This window comes from Populus trichocarpa, chromosome 7, assembly GCF_000002775.5.
Source record: "Populus trichocarpa isolate Nisqually-1 chromosome 7, P.trichocarpa_v4.1, whole genome shotgun sequence".
In the NCBI taxonomy this organism is placed as follows: domain Eukaryota; kingdom Viridiplantae; phylum Streptophyta; class Magnoliopsida; order Malpighiales; family Salicaceae; genus Populus; species Populus trichocarpa.
The window spans coordinates 12037489-12058968 of NC_037291.2; the positions used below are offsets into that span (position 1 = coordinate 12037489).

The 21480-nt window shown below is 33.0% G+C and overlaps 2 protein-coding genes, 2 long non-coding RNA genes and 5 other non-coding genes across 11 annotated transcripts; all 9 read right to left on the reverse strand.

Annotated features, from left to right (window-relative positions):
* Positions 1 to 2521: 2521 nt before the first annotated feature.
* On the reverse strand, positions 2522 to 6469 carry LOC7466799 (mediator of RNA polymerase II transcription subunit 18). The gene is made up of 6 exons (XM_002309935.4): positions 6345 to 6469; positions 5997 to 6066; positions 4029 to 4128; positions 3680 to 3734; positions 3214 to 3570; positions 2522 to 3007 (listed from the first exon to the last, which is right to left on the reverse strand). The coding sequence occupies exons 2-6, from the start codon at positions 6030 to 6032 to the stop codon at positions 2905 to 2907; spliced, it is 651 nt and encodes a 216-aa protein (XP_002309971.2). The 5' UTR covers positions 6033 to 6066; positions 6345 to 6469; the 3' UTR covers positions 2522 to 2904.
* LOC112328270 (small nucleolar RNA Z103) lies at positions 4458 to 4546 on the reverse strand. The gene has a single exon (XR_002983026.2). It is a non-coding gene; the product is annotated as a small nucleolar RNA Z103 (small nucleolar RNA).
* LOC112328267 (small nucleolar RNA Z103) lies at positions 4706 to 4795 on the reverse strand. The gene has a single exon (XR_002983023.2). It is a non-coding gene; the product is annotated as a small nucleolar RNA Z103 (small nucleolar RNA).
* Positions 4970 to 5063, reverse strand: LOC112328266 (small nucleolar RNA Z103). Its single transcript, XR_002983022.1, has one exon. It is a non-coding gene; the product is annotated as a small nucleolar RNA Z103 (small nucleolar RNA).
* On the reverse strand, positions 5221 to 5312 carry LOC112328268 (small nucleolar RNA Z103). The gene has a single exon (XR_002983024.1). It is a non-coding gene; the product is annotated as a small nucleolar RNA Z103 (small nucleolar RNA).
* LOC112328269 (small nucleolar RNA Z103) lies at positions 5668 to 5761 on the reverse strand. Its single transcript, XR_002983025.1, has one exon. It is a non-coding gene; the product is annotated as a small nucleolar RNA Z103 (small nucleolar RNA).
* A 1856-nt stretch (positions 6470 to 8325) lies between the features above and the next one.
* LOC7466798 (uncharacterized) lies at positions 8326 to 9613 on the reverse strand. Its single transcript, XR_002982756.2, has 2 exons — positions 9001 to 9613; positions 8326 to 8869 (listed from the first exon to the last, which is right to left on the reverse strand). It is a non-coding gene; the product is annotated as an uncharacterized LOC7466798 (long non-coding RNA).
* Positions 9614 to 14482: 4869 nt separating this feature from the next.
* LOC112328150 (uncharacterized) lies at positions 14483 to 15554 on the reverse strand. The gene is made up of 2 exons (XR_002982789.2): positions 14862 to 15554; positions 14483 to 14752 (listed from the first exon to the last, which is right to left on the reverse strand). It is a non-coding gene; the product is annotated as an uncharacterized LOC112328150 (long non-coding RNA).
* Positions 15555 to 17006: 1452 nt separating this feature from the next.
* Positions 17007 to 21012, reverse strand: LOC7490199 (uncharacterized). 3 transcript variants are annotated; one of them, XR_002982800.2, is made up of 4 exons: positions 20220 to 21012; positions 19121 to 19231; positions 18811 to 18886; positions 17456 to 17604 (listed from the first exon to the last, which is right to left on the reverse strand). XR_002982800.2 is itself a non-coding variant. In XM_024604966.2 (4 exons), exons 1-3 carry the CDS (start codon positions 20862 to 20864, stop codon positions 18856 to 18858), a joined length of 762 nt encoding a protein of 253 aa, XP_024460734.1. In that variant the 5' UTR covers positions 20865 to 21012; the 3' UTR covers positions 17456 to 17604; positions 18811 to 18855. The 3 variants fall into 3 exon arrangements, 2 of the variants coding, with proteins under 2 accessions (XP_002309969.2, XP_024460734.1); XM_024604966.2 differs by having other exon boundaries at positions 18811 to 18861; XM_002309933.4 differs by lacking the exon at positions 18811 to 18886 and having other exon boundaries at positions 17007 to 17604; positions 20220 to 21010.
* Between the last annotated feature and the right edge of the window lie 468 nt (positions 21013 to 21480).

Consider the following 21480-nt stretch of genomic DNA (forward strand, 5'->3'; position numbering starts at 1 on the left):
AATTTGATCTTCATTCCTTTGATTTTTATTTATTTTATTTTAGATAATTTTTTCAATTGAAGATTTTTTACGTTTTTATCCCCTTTTATTTTTTTTCCCAACGTGATTTGATCCCCAATTATTTTGGTTTGGCATATTTTTTTTTATAATTTCATCCTTTAACATTAAATTAGTTGGTAACTAAATTTCTTAATTAAACCCGGGTCTAGGATTTTGAAGGTTGCGAGTTTGGGGGGTTATTCCAAGTTTAGGAGATTCAGATAGGTTTTCTTATTTTTTTTCCTTTTTCTAAGCTGATTTTTTTTCCAGTTTTGTCCTTCAATATTTATTTATTTTTTAGTTTCATCGTCCTTTAATTTTTTATTTGGTTTTTATTTTTTTAATTGCTATTTATTTTATTTTAGAGGAGTTTTAGAATTAAAGCCTTTTTACAATTTCATTCCCCTTCAATTTTTTTCTGATATTATTTGATCCTCATTCTTTTTGCTGCAATTGTTTTTGCTTTGACAATGTTTTAAATTTAGATTTTTTTTATGATTTTATCTTTAAATATTAAATTTATTGGAAATTGAGTTTCTTGATTAAACCTGAATTTAGAATTTTATTGGTTATGGATTTGAATGATTAACCCTGGTATAGGAGATTCGCATGGCTCGCTTGTTTTTTTGTTTTTCCTTTTTTAAGTTAATGATTTTTCAATCTCATCTTTCAACATTTATTTATTTATTAATTTTGGACTCCATTCTTTAATCGGACTCGAGGTCAGATGAGACCTAGTTAAGGCCCAACTAGAAGAAGAATAAGGGAAGGAAAAAGAAAAGGACAGATTATCCAACAAGGTTACCTCATTATGATCGTGTACATTCCCCAAGTCAATATAGTGTGTCGCTACCTTTTCATTTCACTCCCTATATATATATATATTTTTTTTTTTATGGTTTAATCCTCTGATAGTCCATTGTTTCACATTTGAGCCAGAGTTAGGTAGAGGTTAAAACAATGACGATGTTAAATTGTTTTTTAACCAAATTGTCATTTAAACAAAGCGATCAATTTTTTCTTGGTTCGTTAAGTCGAACAAGCCACACCAACATCTGTTTTCATTTTATTAACACTTATTATAGCCGATTAGTTTTTTCTGATACATTGGTTAAGTTCTTTTTTCTTTATTTAAAATATGTTATCACATACAGAAAAAAAAAATAGCAACACTCATTGTTTTTAATGTCATCGTTGAATTTTTATCCAGCTTGCAGCGAAACGCAGACCTTATACCTATTTACAACTAATTTACTAAAACAATATATGGAATTATTGTAGCCTTTCTTAGTATTTATGTAGACAATAATTTTCAATGAACAATTATATTTTTTTATTTTCATAATGAAACTTTTTTCTTTCATAATTTTATCATCTCAAGTTATGTTGGTATTGTTTTATGTGTTAAGATTTATTTCTCTTTTATATGCTCCCGACGAATGCAAAGTATATAAGAAAATTTTGACATTGAATTAAGATCAATACTATGAAATGGAACTTTAGCTTATAGTTTTTTTAAAAAAATAACAATGACTAAAAATAAATAGAGCGTTTTCCATTTTAAATGTTCCAAAGGAGTGAGAAAACCATAATTTAGTCCCTAAAATCTTAATTTACCTATATTTAGTCCCTTTGATTTTAAGATTTTATATTTCAATCCTAAACCTTTTTTGTTTTTCATAGTCTTGTTTTTAAGTATTGAGAGAGTAGAGAGAGTCTTCGGAGAAGAGAGGAAGGGGATGCTCAACCACATTCCAATAAGGGGAAAAAAAAAAAATCTTCGATTCAATAAGTTTGTTTTTTTAGTGAGGAGTTCTATGGATGTAGTTTGAAACTATTATATTGTCATAAAATATAGATTGAGACTCAACAAAATTTTCTATTTTGTTTAATTTTAAGTTTTATATCAATTAAAAAATATTTTAGAGTTGAAAATGAGTTTATTAAAAATTTTATAATGTTTTGTGAGTGTATATAAATACACTTATAGATTAAAAGGAAGTTAAAAATAAATTTTTAAATAAAAAAAAATGCGCTTCAATTCCCATCCGAGTCTAGACCCTTAACCTCTCTTTTTATATTGTCCATTAGTATTTTTTAACTGTTTCTAATTTTAGAATACAATTTATTATAAATAAAATAATTAAAAGGTTTATAATCTTCTATGGTAATATTAAATAATATCTTGTAAATTATTATATACAAATCTAATATTTTTTTAAAATTCTCAAATGAGAATAAAATATTTACTTTCATTTTTATTATAAATTTTATATATAATTCTCTCAAATTAATTATCATTTTTTTTTCCTTCAATAATACAAATTATGATAATTTTTTATTTGAAAAACAATGTTTATAACTTAAAAAAAATGTTTTCATAAAACATGAATAAAGAAGAACAATTTTAGTTGGAAAAGACAATTTTTCCTTTATGAAAATTTATTTTAATTGCTTTTTAGATATGAACAAGAAAGAAAAATTTACCTAACAATATATATTTGTTTATCCGGAACTTAAATTGATGTCTATTTTACAAATATCTATTTTAAGTGCCACAATTAAATAAAAATAGATTTAAAAAACGGCCCCAACATCAAGCGGAAAACAAGCTAGTATATACAATAACACCACCTCATAACTCATAATCCTGCAAGCGAACACAAATAATTACAGTACCCCTAATGTTATTGTAACTCAGCTGCTTCAGTTTTTCATCAACCTTGCAAGAGAATTTTCCAACAGAGGAAAAGAAAGGGGTCCAGGACCAAAAGGCATGAATCTGTTACATGGAGCGTGGATAGTTTGTGCTGCGTCAGTTCAAAAGAAGCCTTTTACTCACAGTCATGGAACTCTACAACATTGCTACAAGGTTGTGCCTCCACCATCTGACATAAGAGATGCAGCGGCGGCTGCGGCGGTAGGAACAACCCCTGTTGAAACACCTGGTTTTGACAAGTGCAGAAGCCTGCAAAATAAACACCAAAAGTTTCAGAAGAATTATAATTCATCACCGACAAAATTCAAAAGAAAAGCCCTTTCTACACCAACTATGAGGAATGCTAGTCTAGGAAGTTTCCAATTGCACACCAATGACCCTTGCTGTGGGGTAAACATATAGGAAATTGTCCAGAAGGGATTGCAACTATTCATGTAAGGGTTCATAAAGCTTACGGTGCAAGATATTCGCAGAAAGACGACACTGCAGCAGCAACTTCGGAATAATTTTCAGACGTTGCAGGAGCTGTTACTTCTACCACCTGTATACCAAGGGTTACTGGCACAGTATCATCAATGGCATGTAGTTTTAGCATCTTATTAATAGAAGACACTGTGACAGTTATCCAAGCACCCCTTTTGAAATGGAAGGCGGATCCAACTCTTAGCAACTCATGGTCTAATTTGTAGCCAAGTGCATAAAACAATCGAAGCACATTCTTGCTTGCTTTGCTTTCTACCATATTCCTGACCAGAACTGAGATTTGCTCAGCACCAGCACCCCTCAGTGCACCCCCAACATGTTTGACCGTCCTATGGCATAAAAGAGACTATAAAGAAAGCAAGAAGCACACAGGCATCTCGAAGCATAATGAAAACAACTACAAATCTCAACCATCCGGAAAAAAATCACTTATCTTACCAGGGTTCAGGATGCTCAAGATTACACAACAGTCGAACCTCTGAAGTCACATGCCCTGAGAAAAGGAGCACAAATTTCCATGTTAGCATGGAAGATTCCATAGATATCTACTTAAAGAAAAAAACTCCAAGACAAGTCCTGATATTTGATATATATTCTGTTTCTGGGTCGACGAGCTTCTATTGATATGTTTTCAGCTAACTATTAACTATAGAAAGATGATTTAAACTAAACAAAGAAATGAATATAGCAAACTTGAGATAATGATGCTGAGGGAAAAGGTTTTGACATCTTTACTCAAGCACTTAAGAATTTGTAAGCACCACCCCTGGCAAAAATGTGAGCTTACCAAGGTTTGGACCACTTTTAAGGTATAATTCATGGACCCGTAGGTGTTCTTTATGAACACCACAAAGACCTTGAAGAAGAATCTCAAGGGCCTCTACATGCTGACATAAAACAAAACAAAACAAAATTAAGAATGGGTTCAAATATTTAAATTATAAATCAAACGTTATGCATGTGTGCCTTCTATTTATAACAAAAAACTAATCTCTAAGGAATATATGTAACAACCATCTAAATGGAAAAGCTTAAGAGACAACTTGACAGTGCTGAGATTTTCAAGTAAGAAAGTAAATCTACAAAAATCTCTACCAAATCTACAATGTAAAAACACCAAAGATAGGCAACATGATAATGCTCAGATTTCAATTGTAAATACAGAAAACAAAAATTTCCAAACAGAGGAACAAAAAATATAAATTGGTGTAGAATGATGGATCAGAGTCCTGGCTTGGAAACTCCAAGAGAGATTGCTCAGTTTATTCAGCGTCAATCATTTGGGGAAATAACCAGAAATTCCATCTCTAACATATGGAACCGACTTCTATTTTTAGTAAGTTAAACAGAGCTTCTTATAACTCAGACAACGCATGAAAATAAACACAATATCAAGTAAATTATCCCAAAAAAGGATTGAGAAAACTAAAGACAGACAAGATAAATTTAAATAAATGTAAAATAATGGATCAGATTTGTGGCTTGCAATCTCCAAAGAGAAGATCGCTTAGTTTATTCAGCATCGATCATTTGGGAAATAATAATCATCTCCATCTCTAACATGTAGAATAGAGTATCTTCTCAGTAAAAAAAAAGTATGCTGAGTAATCATTGATATTAAAAGAAAGAACATATAGCAAACACTGAACCGAACCCATTATGCATTAAATAAAATAAAAAACAAAACCGGGCATAGACACTTTATGAACTTAAATAGATGCGAAAAAAATGGATCAGATTCATGGCTTGGATTCTCTGAAAAGAGAAAGATCACACAGTTTATTCAGCATTGATCATTTGGGGAAATAATCATTACTTCCATCTCTAGCATTCAGCATCTACATCTCACCTTGGTAAAGAAAATAAAAATATTTGTACCAATTATAAATAACAGAAGCATTAATATGCAGCCATTATTGAAACGATTATCTGGTAAAAACAGACACATAAACATTTACAAATTACATGGATGTAAGACAATGGATCAGCTTTCTGGCTAGTAATCTCTGAAGAGAGAGATCACTCATTTTATTCAGTACCGATCATTTGGGGAAATAATCATCATTTCCATCTCAAGCTTATTAAGTCTGCACCTCTACTTAATATTAAATAGCACAACTTACAAGTTGCAACTACCGATGCATGGTGAAGGTCCAAACATATATCCAAAACCATGACCAGTTATCCCTAAAAGTAAAAATTAGAAACTCATTATAAATTTAAACAGACAATAAATAATGAAAAAGATCCTGGATTGTAATATTTGAAAATAATCATTAAGAAAACTATCAATGGCTGTATCTCAAAATTACAGAATCCACATCCAGTCAAAGCAAAGTTAAAGAAAACTGCTTATAAAAACGGATGAAGCAAAACATATAACCAATTGGTCTCAAACGCAAATAAATTTAAACAAACGAATAACGAAGGATCAGATTCCTGGGTTGGATTCTCCGAGAAGAGAAATATTGCTCAGTTTATTCAGCTTCGATTATTCGAGGAAAAAATGATCACTTCCATCACTAGATTTCACAAACATAAATCTCTTCTTATCAAGTTTAAAACTACTTCTAGAGACTAACCTTAATCATCAATAACCAAAAGGCGAGCATAAAGCCCACACCAAAACCCACTGCTCTTTTACAAAACAAAATTCAGTAATCACCAAAATTACCCAAATAAGCACACAAGAAATTTTCAGAACAAGAACCATTGGAATTACACACACTAAAAAGGGTCCTTAAGGAACACATACCTGTGTCTCTATAATTCCCTGTACCACACACTCCATCGTTACTCCCTTTATTTCATGTCAAAAGCATTTCCTGCATAGAAATTCTCAACTTTAAACGAGAACCCAATTGCAATATGACAATGTAGAAACAAAAAATATCAAAAACAAAAACAAATGGGTGGGGGGGGGGGGGGGGGTTGTCGTCAAGGAGATTAATGGAATGGAATGGATTATTAAATCGGACTCGTCATCTTTTCTTTAATCATCACATAGCAAATCCAGATCACCATACTCGCAAAACAAAGCTTTGAAAAATAGAAGAAGAAAAAGAATAATGGTACAGAAAAGTTTGGAGGATTGGTTGGTTACCTTGCGGGACGGAGATTAGCGCTGAAAGCTAAGCTAAAGGGCAGCCTCTTTGAAGATGGGAGAGAGGGGTGGTTTCGGGTTTTTCTTTCGCAGTCAGAACACAGAAGTACGATAATAACCCGACCCAGTTTTCTACACAAGTGGATTGGGCTCATCAAAAAGCTAGGCTTTGGCAACCCTGGCTTGTAGACCCACAAGCCCGCAACCTATGTGGCCCAACAAGAAAAGAGCGCCTTTACCGATTCTTTTCCTTTTATGGCTCGAAAAGAAAAGTAAAAAGCTATTATCTGTGTGGGATTGTTGCTCAAATAAAGATTAATTAAAATTTAATTTTTTTATTTAAAAGCTGTCATATAACACCCACAGTCCTGAGTTGCAGGTCACGGTGTTCTGACTTGCTAGTTGGTAAGTTTATCTTTCTCTTAAGCTAGCTGAAAAATGACAATTAGGCTACAGAGAGATGTTGACCAGGTTAAATTGATGGCCTTGAAGACTTGGAAAAGCCATTGATCTTGGAGGAGAAGATTGTTGTGATCAGTGGCAATGATGAAACTATTCAAGAACAAGAGATTGCTGGATTTGTTGGGATTGTTCTGAATTGACTCTGCAAATTGCAGGGCTTTCTTGAGCAAAAACTGGAACAATAGGCATTCAGGTATTTTTAATGGACAAATCTGAAAGACGACCGCTTATAATGGTAAATATCTGCTTAAAAAATTCTAATTACCTTTCAAATTTTAATTCAGTGAGACAACTTTTACTGACTACCAAACATGCCTTTTGTTCATGAAGACCTCAGCAACTGGGACGTTTCTAGGCTCTTTCTTTCTTGGGGTAAATCACTAAAAAACATTTCTAGCTCAATGCATATTTTGTTCTTCCTGTTTGGCTTCAAAGGTCTGAATTTGTTTTCATGATCTTTGTGATTCAGGGGGATGGCTTGTTGCTTGAGTGAGTACCAATATTAGCTGTCTCAGGAGAGTGCTGGTAAATTCCTACTATAGTACTGGTAAAATTTAACAGTTCTCATTTTCCAAACGAAATCAGATTTATGTATCAGCATTTTCAATTGGAACGGGTGCAGTTCCCTGAGTGATCATGTCATAGGTAGCTGCCAGGAAAAGCGAAGAAAATTTTATTTAATCTTAGTATATCGATCGGACTAGGAGTTAACTCCAAGCTATGGAAATTCAAGTTTTTTCTATATCTTAGACTTTTTCGGTTTTTCCTGTGGCAGAATTTCCCAATTAACATAACAGGGATTGCTAGGAGCTTGATGGTGCTACTGAATTGATGGGTGCTTAGGCAGTTTCTTTTACGTTCAACTTTCTCAAGGACTAGAGGTCCTCTGGCAAGTTAAAAAACTTCTCAAGTCAGGCACAAACTGAAGTTGCATATTTTGCATTGCCATGATGCAACTAGCTTGATGGGTATATTGATGGTTTTCACTTTTCAGGCATATTCTTTGTGCACTCGGGATTCTCAGTGCTGACAGTCCTATATGTAGCATAATTTGTACCGGAAATTCAGAAAAGCATCTCAATTCATATAGTAGAAAGTTTTGAAGGTTGAAAGGATACTTTCAGGAGATTCTTTGAAATTGTTATGTGATTTCGGCTCAATCGAAATCCCCATTCCGAAGTGAAGAGGCCAGATTCTCAAAGGATTCTTTGAAAAGCATAAATTCATAGCTAAGAAAAACTTCCTTGCAAGCCTAATGTCACTCTGCTAAATGATATGAAAAGTAAGAGGCCATGCACAAATTTCTTATCAAGAATGTCTCCTTCCTTCCAAGACGAGAGTCTTCATTAGTAATTCAACCATGCAAGAGACAGAATGGTGACAGATCATTATGTGCTAGCTGGGGTCAAACGCAGGTACACTCTAGATAGGCTCAATCTGACATCCCCAAAGCCATTGACAGAAACAAACCCAAATGCAGAAAAAATGGAATAACCAGAGAAACAAAGGCAAACTCAAATGGTTAAACAGAAAGTCTGAGCTTGTCAACAAGTTAATTGCAGTTTTTACACTTGCTAAACGTTAACTCTTCTAGCAGGGACCCCAGATAATAAAGCCAAAAGGACTCGATAGTACAAGTCTTTTACACTGTATGGAAGTTTCAATATGTACAATTAATGCTGACAACGTCACGTGTCTAAAGAATCCCAGGAAGCTCCTTTAATCACAATTCAAAACAGATTAAGGAGAAAAATTACGATTATGATGATCGACATTTTGATTCATCTCTAATTAATTAGTTAGCTTAAAGGATTGTAAAAATGGTCACCACAGCGACATTTCCAACCCAGTGGCTTATAATTTGAGTACCTGTTATTACCTGCAGGATATGGGTCAAAAAAGGGATCAATGATGCTAGTTTTGGTTGAAACCGGCTGCGCTGGTCGGTTTTGATTCGGCAGAGTAGGCACTTGAACTGCCATGCAAGGGTGGCAACCATTGCATTTGTTGTGGCAACTTGGTGGGGTTGAACCTAGCCTTGCCTTCTCCTCAAATGCTGCACCCTACTCGTGAAATTAAAACCTCAGTTAACTCGCACCATCAAAACAAACGAAACCCATAAACTAGAGAGAGAGAGAGAGAGAGAGAGAGAGAGAGAGAGTTGTGATTTGAGTTGAGTTGAGTTGAGGCTTACCTCGTGAGAAGCAATTGGAGGTTGCAGGTCGTGTTGAGCAAAACAAAAGACCGTAGAGAGCAGAATATGTAACAAAACAGTGGCACTGAACAGAAAACATTGGTGATAAGAACCCATTATAGTCTTGAAATAAGGCTTTTCATGTTTCATGACCAAGAAGCAGTAGCCATAGCAACAAAACCGCTAGCAAAGATGTTAAGGAAAGGTGAAAGTAGTGCGTTTCCTGAAACAGATCTCCCTGCCCCCCACAATAATAAGCAGCTAAAGAAACAAAGGAGGGAGCGAATCTGGTTAGTTTTTGTTCATGGACATGAGTAATGAGAGTGGAGGGGTAGGAGTTGATGAATTAAATGGCGAAGTTAAGTGGTGGTTGGAGGAGATAGAGAAAGAGAGTGTACATCGTGATCGGTGTGAGAGTGCTGGCAGGGAGTGAAAGGAACAACACAGGAGAGGAAAACAAATTGGGAGAATCCACATCAGAAGCGAAGGGGGCCCTTTGCTTAAATTCCACTTTTAATAAACATATAGTTTTGGTTTTCAGATCTCGGAATTTGGGGTTTGACTGCGATTGATTTACACCTATGAATAGTAATCCTCGAAGAGAGGAAGATTTTTTTTTCTTTCTTTCCTTGTGTCTCAGGCATGAAAATGGAGAGCGTTTATTTGTCCCTAGTTGGTGTTTGCTTGTCCAGAATTAGGGTCCATAGAATCCGATAAAAATCAACCTCACAGTTATAGAATTTTTACATACAAACAGTTTTAGACTTTCTAGAAGAGAAAATTATACTTTGTCCTTTAGACCAGCAAAAAAAAACAAAAAAGAAAGAAGAAGAAAACAATTTTTTTATGTTTTAAATCAATTTTTTATATTTTTAATTTATTTTAATATATTGATGTTAAAAACAATACTTGAAAAATAACATGAAATAAACTCTCTGGAACATCTGTTGGAGTCATTGGCGTGAAATTACAGTGAGACAAACAACAAATTTTCCCTGTTTAAGCTTACATGAAGTCCAGAGCTTATAAGTGGCTGGGGAACAGAGATCATTCAAGTCATTCTGCAAGTAATTAATTTTTCTGCAACTTATCTTCTTTAAAATGGAAGCTACATTAAATAGAAATGAAGAAAGTGGCTGGACAAATGAAGAAGATCCATGACCAAAAAGATTAACCTTCTGCGTCCAGGTGAAGTCAATCCTTGTGTTGATTCTGTTGAAGACCCGCATGCATGTATCGAACTCCAATCGGCTTGAACAAGTGGTTATGAAGATAGAATTATTCATACATTTAGTTAATTGTCACATGAATGAGAAAATCAATAACACACTTAAAACCTCTCAGAAGGAAAGGGATGCTAGTATCAATTAAGCTATCATAACCTCTTTTTTATATCCATGATCTAACATCTTTAACGCATGCAAGAATCAACTTCCTCTGCTCATTCCCCAACGTGATTTGTCAATCTAACCAAGATAAACATATGATCATCACAACTACCAGCTAAAAAGTTCAAGGTCAAGTCTTTAGTGGAATCGAGGATAACCCAATTATAGTCACATGCAGAAGTTGAGAAAAACTGAGGAATTTTGGACTGCAAAAGATCATAATCCTCATTAAATGGTGATACTTAAGTACAATAACTAGCTAGCATCGCTATACATGCTGAAATGTACAAGAATATAGATTATGACAAATCATCATTGCTGTAGTTTTATAATGAAATATACTGTAACACAAGGCACGAGTTAAGATTTTATAAGAAGAGGTGAAGGATGTAAGTATTGCAAAAAAAGTGTTGCCTGACCTAATACATGAAACTTAAAAAAGAAAATAAAAAGGAGTGAATCATGTCAGTGTTAAGTAGAAGTACAAAGGACCTAACATGCCATGCAGAAAAAACGAATCCGTGAAGTAGAAGGGTATTCTGTGCCTTCTTTCATCTTTTTCCTGACTTGTTGCTGTGATTTTACAGATATACAGAAGCAAGAGTCAAGCTGCTACGTACCGATGAACAGACCTTCATATGGATAGAGATGGAGACAGTGGCGAGTGAGTTTCCCAACGCAGACCGCACACGTTCCAAAAATGGATAGAGAGCAGAAAGTTAAAAAAGGGTTTCCGCTGAAGATCAAAAGGAGCTTTTTCTTGGACAGTTTTCATTAATTACATATTGCAGTCAAGCAAAAACATGATTCTCACTGATGAAATGAAAAGGCCAAACACCACTTTGTAACTTCCGTACGTATGAGGATCTTGTCTGCTTAATTTCCTAGCATAAAATCTTAATTACATACTAACAATAAGCCAATAATATGGCAAAAGTCATAGTTGGATTGTACATTTTTATGATTCAGAAGTAACTATCGATTTATTACAATCCTAACTTATGATTCGGGAATCGATTACTCCTACGTTAAACATAAACATAGTATATAATCTTGTCGGCACTTAATAAATAACAAGAAGAATCAAGCAATGTCTTGTTGCAAATTGGTTTCTCAATTCACAACAATAGTGTTTATTATGTTGGATTCACGATTATATTAAAACAAACAATAGTCAACTGTGAATCGTGAAATATAAAAAATTGAAACAGTTAAATGTGAAATTAGGCGGTCATTCTCAGACAATTTACAGTTATATATCAGATAGTTGCTCCGGGGTTGACTGATTTGTTTGCAACGTAAAAAAATAATACTCAAACGCTACTAATATATTTTAAAGAATTAAAAAAACACTCATAACTTGATATTATAGAAGAAAAAAAACTAATGATTACTAGTTCTAATTAAGAATTAAAATGTAGAGGTATGAAACTAGAAAAAAAATTCAATGAAAACAATATTAAAAAACAAACATTAACAAAATCAATTAAGGGAGAATTGATTAATTAGAGTAAAAACGTTAAGAACCTAGATTGATTCATATTTCAGTTAACAAGGGGCAAATCCAATTAAAACTCATTAACTTTTTTTTTTTTAAAATGATATTATTTTAAATTTTTTTATAAAATAAAAGGATTTGGTTGACTTGAGTTAACTCGAGGAAACTCACTCGACCCATAACTCACTAATTACAATTCTAGACCTAGAAAAATTAAAGAGGGACTTGATTAAATAAATTTTTAAAATTATCTTGTAATTCATTTATAACTCTTCGATTTAGTTCTATATTCAATCCAGCCCAAGGCCAATTAAGACCTAGCTAGAAAACAAGGGGTGAGAAAAGAAAGAGATATTGCCTAACTGGGTTGCCTAACCCAGGTCAATTAAGACCCATTCAAGGTCTAATCGGGGAGAAAATAAGAGAAGAAAAAAAAAAGACAAATTGTTCAATCAAGTTAACTTGTTGTGGTTATATTCATTACCCAGGTGATAAATTTCACGGGTTGCCTTGAACCCATATATTATGTCTTTGTTTTTTTTTTTTTTTTGCAATTTAATATTTGAACAATCTATTGTTTTATATTTAATCCTAATAGGGTTAGGTTGAGATTGAAACAATAACGGCGTGAATTTTCTTTTATAATTAGATCACCTTTTGAACCGGACTTTCTTCGAACCATATATTATGTTGCTGTTTTTTTTTTTTACAATTTAACATTTGAACAGTCTATTATTTCACATTTAAGCCTAGTAGGGTTAGGTAGAGGTTGAAACAATAACCGCATGAATTTTATTTTCTAACCAGATCATCTTTTAAACAAGGCAATTAATTTGCTCTTGAAGCATTGATTTATTTATTTATTTATTAATATATACAATAATCAATTGATTTAATCTACAAAACTTGTCTGATTCTTAATCTTTATTTTAAATATTTCATCGGGAAAAACGACACTAACAATTCTTTGTTATAGTGATTGATTTGTAATATGGAATATTGGGGCTCCCGGGGCTTGTGCAATGTGCACATATAAACCAGCTGGTCCCTCCCTCCTCGATCTGTATTTGAACCGATGCATTGACGTGAAACATCTCTGGAAGTCCTCTTGAAGATGATAGTTCAATGGTGAGTTAGCATTAGCAGTTGTCATAGAAAAATGGAAATAGCATTTCTTGTCCCTCAAAAAAAGACACAGAGGATACGAGTTGCTCTTGTCTTGTCTGGAAAGCTAGGACTGAGCATGAACCAGCTACAACTTACTCTTGCCTAGCTATTGCTCCACATCCATAGCCCAGGGGCCCTTCACGCGTGCCATACAAAGGACAAACTACAAACACCCTAGTTCACGTTTTTTTTTTTTTTTTTCAAAGTAGAATAGAAAAAAAAAAATAACACCTTTCAGAATTTATTTAGAAAAATAATATAGTTTAATATGTTATAAATAACATCTACGATTCTTTAAAAAAACATAGTAATAATTTTTATCACAGTTTAATAAATAAATAAGACTTTTTTATACAATTATGTTAAACATGATATTTACTTACTCTCAAGTTGTGATAAATATATATTTATTTAAATTAAAAAAAATGGTGATGGTGGATAAGTGGTGAATAGTGCATTTTTCATAGTGAACATAAAAGATATGATGTATAAATTCTTCTGTAAGGTGAAATGAGATTAAAAAAAAAATTTCAAATCTTACTCAAAGAATCAATGACTATGGTATTGAGAACAAATATGATTTGACATAGTAGACAAACTCCATTATGTAATGCCTAAATCGAAACATTGTTGATAAATAAATATTAATTACATTGAGAAAATTAGCACTGAAATGTTAGGTCAAACACTTATAACTTTTTTAATATTTAGGAGATCATGACAGGTTGCTAAACATTGTACTTGATCTTGAAATATAAATCAATCATTTGTTAAATTGATAATAAATCAAGTGCAACTTGATTGTAAATAAGTTTTAGAAATTAAGAACTAAACTGTTTTTTATACGGGGAATTACAATTCTAGATCTAGAAAAATTAAGAAGGGACTTGATTAAATAAATTTTTAAAATTATCTTGTAATATATGTGATATTATTCAGGAGAAAAATTAATATTTTGCATTTATAGAGTTTTCGAGTTTTCTTATAAATAAAACGTTATGTCTCTTTTATATATATATATATATATAAAGTACGCAAATTATAGAACACCTGAAAAATATAAAAGAAAATAGTAGACACTCCAAAGTAGAGCAATCCCTCTCTCCTAAACTTCTAAAAGAGTTTATGAGATTTTTCATTGGTGGTTCGTGTGAATTCTCGTTTAAAATTAGACATTTGAATAACCTGTGGTTTATGATATCCCAGATTTGAAGCAATCATTTAAAAAAAAAAAAATGTATAATCTTTAGTTAATCTTTATATAAACTTTAATCAAACCTAAATTTATGTCACCGAATATTTGGATTTCCTAAGAAAATTTAGGTTTATTATTTTCGTTTCGTGTATATATTTCGAGAAATTCTACTCTTTATAGCCTTAAAAAATAAAAAATGACCACCACTTAATTTAATTACAGACTACGAATGAATTGATAAGAAAACAAAGAAATTTAGCATTTATAGATCAACGGATATACTTCCGTTAGAAATCCCGAGATGGATAGAAATTCCATATGCTCATCATTCACCAAGAAAATACATTTACCCTAATTACATAAAACTAACCAAACAATAGGCTACATGTTACTCGGTAACTAGCCATCTAATTGAGAACCGGACAGAAAGGACTGGCAGAATTGATTAATCAGTGTTTGGCATGAAAATTCGTGACAGAAATTTGTTCATGATCTTGACAATATCTGAGGAAAAATGGTTAAATTCTTGTAAGTTGTATCCTGGAAAGAAGATAAGGAATAATATGAAATATATATATATATAAAAAGGGTAAAATAACGAACAGATATGTACCTTTTCCCCTCTTAACTGCTACAGGAGAAGATTCAGAACTCGATAGTCATGGGATTTCAAATGAATTGCTCTAATTGCATCTTCAAGAAAAATACTTTGATATTTCAATCAGAAAACTCCCCAGCACAGTACTTAAACATGTAAATGCTCATAGATCCATCCTCTGACATTGATTTCAAGGTGGACGAGCTGAGGTCAGACCATTAATTCATGTTTCTCTAACTACTTACAGTGCTACAATTAATGGCCATATTTTTGCAGAGATGACAGCCATGGATGAAACAAGCCAGTATGGATAGAGTTAATTTAAGCAAAAATGCACCAGATGATAGCAAGTACTGCAGACTGGTTCATGAGTGCAGGACAGAGCTGTCTTTCCAAAGCCCAATACTCTCTTTCTCCCTAGCTGACTCTTCGATGATCCTTAGTCGAGTAAGCAAGCAAAATAGCTCATATTCACATTCAAGGTTCCCCTCATTTCCCCAGACGGAGAAGATAACAGTAATAAGAGAAAACTATAACTCTCTGTCAAAAGCCATGACGTTGAAGCTGACCGACAGTGACCTAAATGGATCGTTTTTCAACACATTGAAAGAAGTGAAAATCAATAATAATAATAAAACAGTAACAAGGTTTTAATAGTAACTGTCTCTTGAAAACTTCACAGTTGTTCTTGTTGCCATGTGAAATTCTCCTGTCACAACTCCAACACTAGTTTAATGATTTTAAAAAGTATTTTGAAAATATATTAAAATATATATATTTTTTATTTTTTAAAATTTATTTTTAATATAACATATCAAAATAATTTAAAATATATATAAAAAAAAAATAATTAAAAAAAAAACTTTTTAAAAAATATAGTTTGACCGTATTCTCAAATAGAACTTTAATGTATGTTGATATTGTGATAGCTATTATTTTTCAAATTATTATTCACTTGGAATACTTCTAAATAATATTTTTTTTATTTTTTAAAACTTATTTAAACACATTAAAATAATTTAAAAATATATAAAAAATTAATTTTAAATAAAAAAAATCAAAATTCTCAGAAACACATCAGCAGCAGCGTTCATAAACGCTTCCTTGATAGTTTGCATGCCAATTATCTTTTCGTTCAAGCTATCCATCTACATTGAAAAATCCATCAGTTAACAAGTAAAAACAATTGAGAATAATGAAAAAAAAACCAGAACCGCATAGCTGCAATTCTGAGTTTCTAACTTGATAAATGGAACTTCCAATAAATGAAAGCATAGGTAAATATTCGAATATTATTCGATTGCGGCTTCTTTATGTCCATCTCATGAAACATAAAATAAGATCTCCTTTATTAATTCCAGAAGAACAAGGTATAAAACCACCAGTCAATGCACAATTCTACAATTATTTAATAATGATAAAAATATAACTCTGCTTACAAAATCCTCAAGCGAAGAATTTAGCAATGGCCATATCTTCGAAATCACCATTATTACTAGTAGTAAGTGTTACCAGTTCAAGTGATATGAGTGATTATTAGCATTGGAAACAAGCAAGATTTGAGATTGTCAAGCCAGAAGAGAAGGTCTAGCAGAAGTGCAGCAGCAAAAGTAGCAGCAGAGATGGCAACTGTCATTGTAACGAGCTTTGCATTCAATCCTTGTATAAAAGAAGATTGTACAGAAGCTTGAGGGAGGCAATAAGAAAATTACAGCTGATGCATAATTGCATTTTCTCTCTTCTTTCTATTCTTCTTATAGTTTATTTCTTAAACCTTAACAGTTGGTATCTCAAGCGGCCATTAGAAGATTTGCATCAATTGGAAGTAAACAGTGTTGGAATACAACAAGTTGAAGGTTTTTGAAGAACAGATACAAAAACTTCATTGGAAATAGCTCAACCAGGGAATGGAAGCATTGAGGGTTACTGGGAAGTCTTTCATGGCCAATCAAGCAGCAAAGAGGCAGGAGGGCTCAAAAGATTAATCTATGGTGATTCTTTTACCCACAAAAACAGTACAAGCAGAAGCCAATTATCAGGACAATCCAAGTACTACTTCTTTCAAAGAGGTAAAGTGCTCTTCTTTAACTAAACATGAGATTGGTTTTGGAGAGAAACAAGAAGTGAGCACAGCGATTCAAATTCAAAAGAAACAAGAAATGAGCACAGAAACAATAAGTATCTAACATTGCATTTTTAAATTATGCCAGTACTTGTAAGAAGAGTAAAGATTTCGAGCTCCCATTCCCAATGAATGAAATTGTTACTGTCAAGAAACAAAACTTGAACAGCAAGTACAACCTCGAATTACACAGGAATGAGCACAGCTATTGAACAGATTGTGTCTCAATTATACAAAGATATTTAGTCCTTCATTTTTCTTCACGCTGCAGCAATAGCGTATTCAGATCAAGAAACGGGGATCTTCGCTCAGATGGCCTATGGTGAAGCTTACAGTGGGAACCAAAAGAGCACAGCTGCCTTGCTGGAGAAAATGAAAGAAGAGGTCAACCTTGGGTGGCGGAAAAAACAGAAAAATCCGGCAAGTATTAACTGCTGATTTTTATGGAATGTCATTATTGCTTCCCTTGCTTGTAACTAAAGGTTGAGTTTCATGGGTTTGCAACTGGTTCACCCCCTCAGTTAAATCAGATGTTTTAATCAATTCTTGTTCTTGGACAGGTTCCCGCCTGTTATCCCATAACTTCCCACTCTTCCCAATTGCAAGAATTAGCTCCAGTTGTTTTTGCTGCTGCTCCTGCAAAGATGATGACATATTGAAGTTAGTCTTACTGCATTTGATAACCTAAATTCATCATAAGCCATGGAATCGCTTGTAACATGTTCTCCCATGCATAGAACCGCCATGGCATTTTTTTACCAACCCTAGTAGTTATTTTACTTACTTTCCAACAACATAAGAAGTAATACATTGCAAAAGATAAATAAGTTGAGAATGAATACATCAGCTACTTCTTCACTAAACGTTGTGTCAGTAGAGATTCGTATTGTGTTTCATTTACATTTTTAACGAGGGTTAATGCTTCCCTACATCCTTGTACTATTTGCCTTGTATTTAAAAGATCCCTCTACTAATTTTTATTTTAATAATCCTGTACCTTACATGCTCACAGCATGTATTTCACTAATATATATTTTGGACCCTTAAATAAAATTTTATTTTGGTCCCTATGTTGAATCTTTTTGTAAATAAATCCTTCATTAAAAGTTTTTTGATCCTCGCATTTTGCAGTCATGTAATTTAGTCTTTGAGAGATTTTTTTTCAAAAAAAGTTATATCCTTACACGTCAAAGCATAACTTTTTCAGATAATTAAAATGGATTGATAGATAAGATAAGAGTTACGTGGATTTAAATAGATCTACCTATTTAAATTAATAAAAAAACAAAAGTAAAGAAAATTCATATATCATATATCTATTATGAGAATTTTTTTTCCCTTCTTTTATTTTAATTTTTTTCCTCCTCGATTGTATCAAGAAAATGAATTAAAAAAATATAGAAAAAAAATTCTTAGTTTTTAAATGCATTTAACTCTTACCTTACCCATCAACCCCATGTAAATCATTTGACTAATTTTTACTAAGTTTATATTTGATATGTAGAGACTTAATTCAAAAAAAAAAAAAAAAAATCAGCCAAGAACTAAATTATATATGATTGTAAGATATGATGACCAAAAAACTTTCAATAAAAGACTTATTTGTTAAAAAAATATAATATAGGGACCAAAACATTTTTAAAAAATAATTATAAGGACCAATACTGCATGCTAGCAAAAAACCCATGTTGTGAGCACGGGTCTCGTGTAGTGACATGAGCTGACATAAGGCTGTATAAATGACAAAAAAAGTCATATAAAGGGTTGATATTAAGACAAAAAATAGTAGAGGGACCTTTTAAATACAAAATGAAGATTACAGAGATGTAGGGGAGCATTAACCTTTTTAGTGACTGTGCACAGCCTTTTTCTTCAATCACGTCCCTATCACACCTACATTGGTTTCAGACAGGTTTCACTGAACACCACAGAACCAGTTTTACAATTCATATCACCAGTCACTTGATTACCGAGATATAATTACAGGAAAAAACCTTTTTTAACGAAAGTTTGAACATGAACCAGATCATGAAAAGAACAGGGGAACAATTGCAATAAAATAAACTTTATGACCTTTTTCTAATGTCTGTCATACCCCTATTCTTTACAAATGGTTTGTCATTGGCATAATCAATCTATCAGCTGAACTTACCTGCATTGCCAACAAGACCTTCTGAATTTCACCAAGCTCCTTTTCCAGAATATCTTCTTGCACAGCTAATGCTCGAGTCGCATCAGAATTCTTTTGAGCCAAAGCTGCAGTCTTCAGACACAGGTTGAAAGAAGTTAATAGCTGAGTAATTAACTCAAGCTAGTTATAAAAAAACTTGCACTAATTTCAAAAAGTATCAGCAGATATACATTACTTATGCAATCTATTTGAAGTCAGAGGTATTAGACCCACTGCGCAACTATAAAACAGTATCTTCTTGTTCGAGGCTTCAAGCCACATACCATGTTTATACAGAACCAAAAACCATATCAACCAGAGGTTCTAGATTCTAAGAAAACCAAAGAATAGAAAAAGGCAATATTTTCTTCCACAGGGGCAACACAGCTTAGTTTAGCATGTCGAGCCTTTGAAAGAATAACAAAAGCAATATAAATGATGCACCCATTGAGAGAACACCTAGCCACTCTAAACTATGGTCGTTTATCACCATCCATTCTTTGGATGTCAGCACACATACCAGAGTCCTAAGCAATAGAATCAAGGAGACTTTTGCTGAACTTCTCAAAGAATAGAATTTAAGCAGCAAAAGTAACGAACCATTCAGACAATCATCAGTAAACCCATGCCCAAACTCATTATTAATATGCAAATGAGAATGGACATCCAGAATGGACAATCATCAGTTTTTCTTTCATATCAGCTTGTTAGTCAAACCGCAAGAATGACACCAATTTATTAGGATGAAAATCCTCAGAGATGCAGTATATATCAATTTCAAAGGTTTTTCTATAATTAAAAGATAATGCCAAACACGAACTCATTTTTTCTCAGGCATCTCTTCTCTTGCCACCGAGTTCCAATTTTCAATATTCCAAACCTTCTTCATTTTCTCAAAATCTTCCACATTTCGTGCATAAAACTTCAAACAACAAAACTTGATTACTTCTACTAACAATTGCTTTCCATTAAATATGCTAATATTCCAATCCAATCCTCAAATTCATCTATTGTAAACAACTTCAGGACCCTTTTCTTTTTCAGTAATTAACAACATTAACAAAGAAAAGAAAATGGGTACCTCAGCAATGGGCTCTTTCAATGCCTTCCTAGTAACCCGAAACCGAATCCCCAACTTCTCAAGCTGCCTAGACAAAACCCTAATAATGGTAGCAGAACTCCTCAAATCCTCTTCCAATTTCTCAATCCTCCCCACCAAATTCAAACTCTCTCTACTCCCTTCCCTACCCGTCTCCCTACTAACCCGCCACCACATCCGCCTTCTTATCCACGCACCGATCACCACTCCACTAACCATCACCACCATTCCCCACGCAAACCCTGTATTACTCCCTATAACCCCCAACACTCCCCTTTTCGAGTTCAAAACCGTATAATTCAATGCGTAACTAATTGTGATTATAGACGACGAGAAGATGCAGAGTAACTCGGCAACTGAGAGGAAATGATCGAGGTTGAATTGTTTGGAATCTTGGGTAGGGATTGTGGGGTCCGATTGGTAAGCTTTGAGAGTGAGATTGAAAGAGCTTTTGGGAGTCTGGGGTTTGAAGTGGAAATTATGGGAATGTAAGGATGTGTTGACGTGGCGAGAGAGAGTGAGGTTTCTGAGTGAGAGGCTGGTGGAGGTGAAGAGGAGGGTGATGCGATGCGGCGAGTTATTGAAGAGGAGGTGGTGGTGGTGGTGGTGGTAGGTTGTGAGAGACATTATTGTGTCGTATTTTGATTTAGTGACTGTCGTTTTCTGGTTTTATTGGGACTGGTTGGGGTTCTGCTGAGTGCTGAGAAATAAAGAGAGGGAGGAACGGCCTGGCGATGAGTTCAAGAGCTAGCGCGCTAGAGGCAAAGGTATGTTTGGTTTCTTGCGGTTATAATTTAAAAAACAATTTATAAAAGATATTTTTAGTTAATTTTTTTAATATATATATATATATATATATATATATATATATATATATATATATATAATTCAAACTGATATATGATAGATTTTTTAATACAAAATAAATAAAAAGATCTTTCATAAATAAAAAATAAATTATTTTAATTTTACACAATTAATATTTAAAATGTAATTATATATAAAGTCCAATGATAAAATAAAAATTAATTAACTAACCAAATAATTTGTCTTTCTATATATTTAGATAAAAAAAAAACTTAATTATCACAGTACCAAACAGTTAAAATGAGAATCTTAATCTTAATCACAATACCGTTGAAAAATACATTTTCAGTTGTTGTTGTCATGCATCTAAATTTGGAGGCAGATTCCACCTAAATAACTCTAGAAATTAATAATTAATAAAGCTGATTAATCATGT

What these genes read in the sequence shown, in the direction of transcription:
- LOC7466799 (XM_002309935.4), bottom strand. Translation starts at nt 6,032, where the DNA reads ATGGAGTGTGTGGTACAGGGAATTATAGAGACACAG. An exon ending in CTTGAGCATCCTGAACCCTG is followed by an intron (nt 3,571 to 3,679) that starts GTAAGATAAGTG and finishes TTTATGCCATAG; the next exon opens with GACGGTCAAACATGTTGGGG. An exon ending in TTCTGCGAATATCTTGCACC is followed by an intron (nt 3,008 to 3,213) that starts GTAAGCTTTATG and finishes TTTATTTTGCAG; the next exon opens with GCTTCTGCACTTGTCAAAAC.
- LOC7490199 (XM_002309933.4), bottom strand. Translation starts at nt 20,864, where the DNA reads ATGTCTCTCACAACCTACCACCACCACCACCACCACCTCCTCTTCAAT. An exon ending in TGAAAGAGCCCATTGCTGAG is followed by an intron (nt 19,232 to 20,219) that starts GTACCCATTTTC and finishes CTGTGTCTGAAG; the next exon opens with ACTGCAGCTTTGGCTCAAAA. An exon ending in AGGTCTTGTTGGCAATGCAG is followed by an intron (nt 17,605 to 19,120) that starts GTAAGTTCAGCT and finishes TCATCTTTGCAG; the next exon opens with GAGCAGCAGCAAAAACAACT.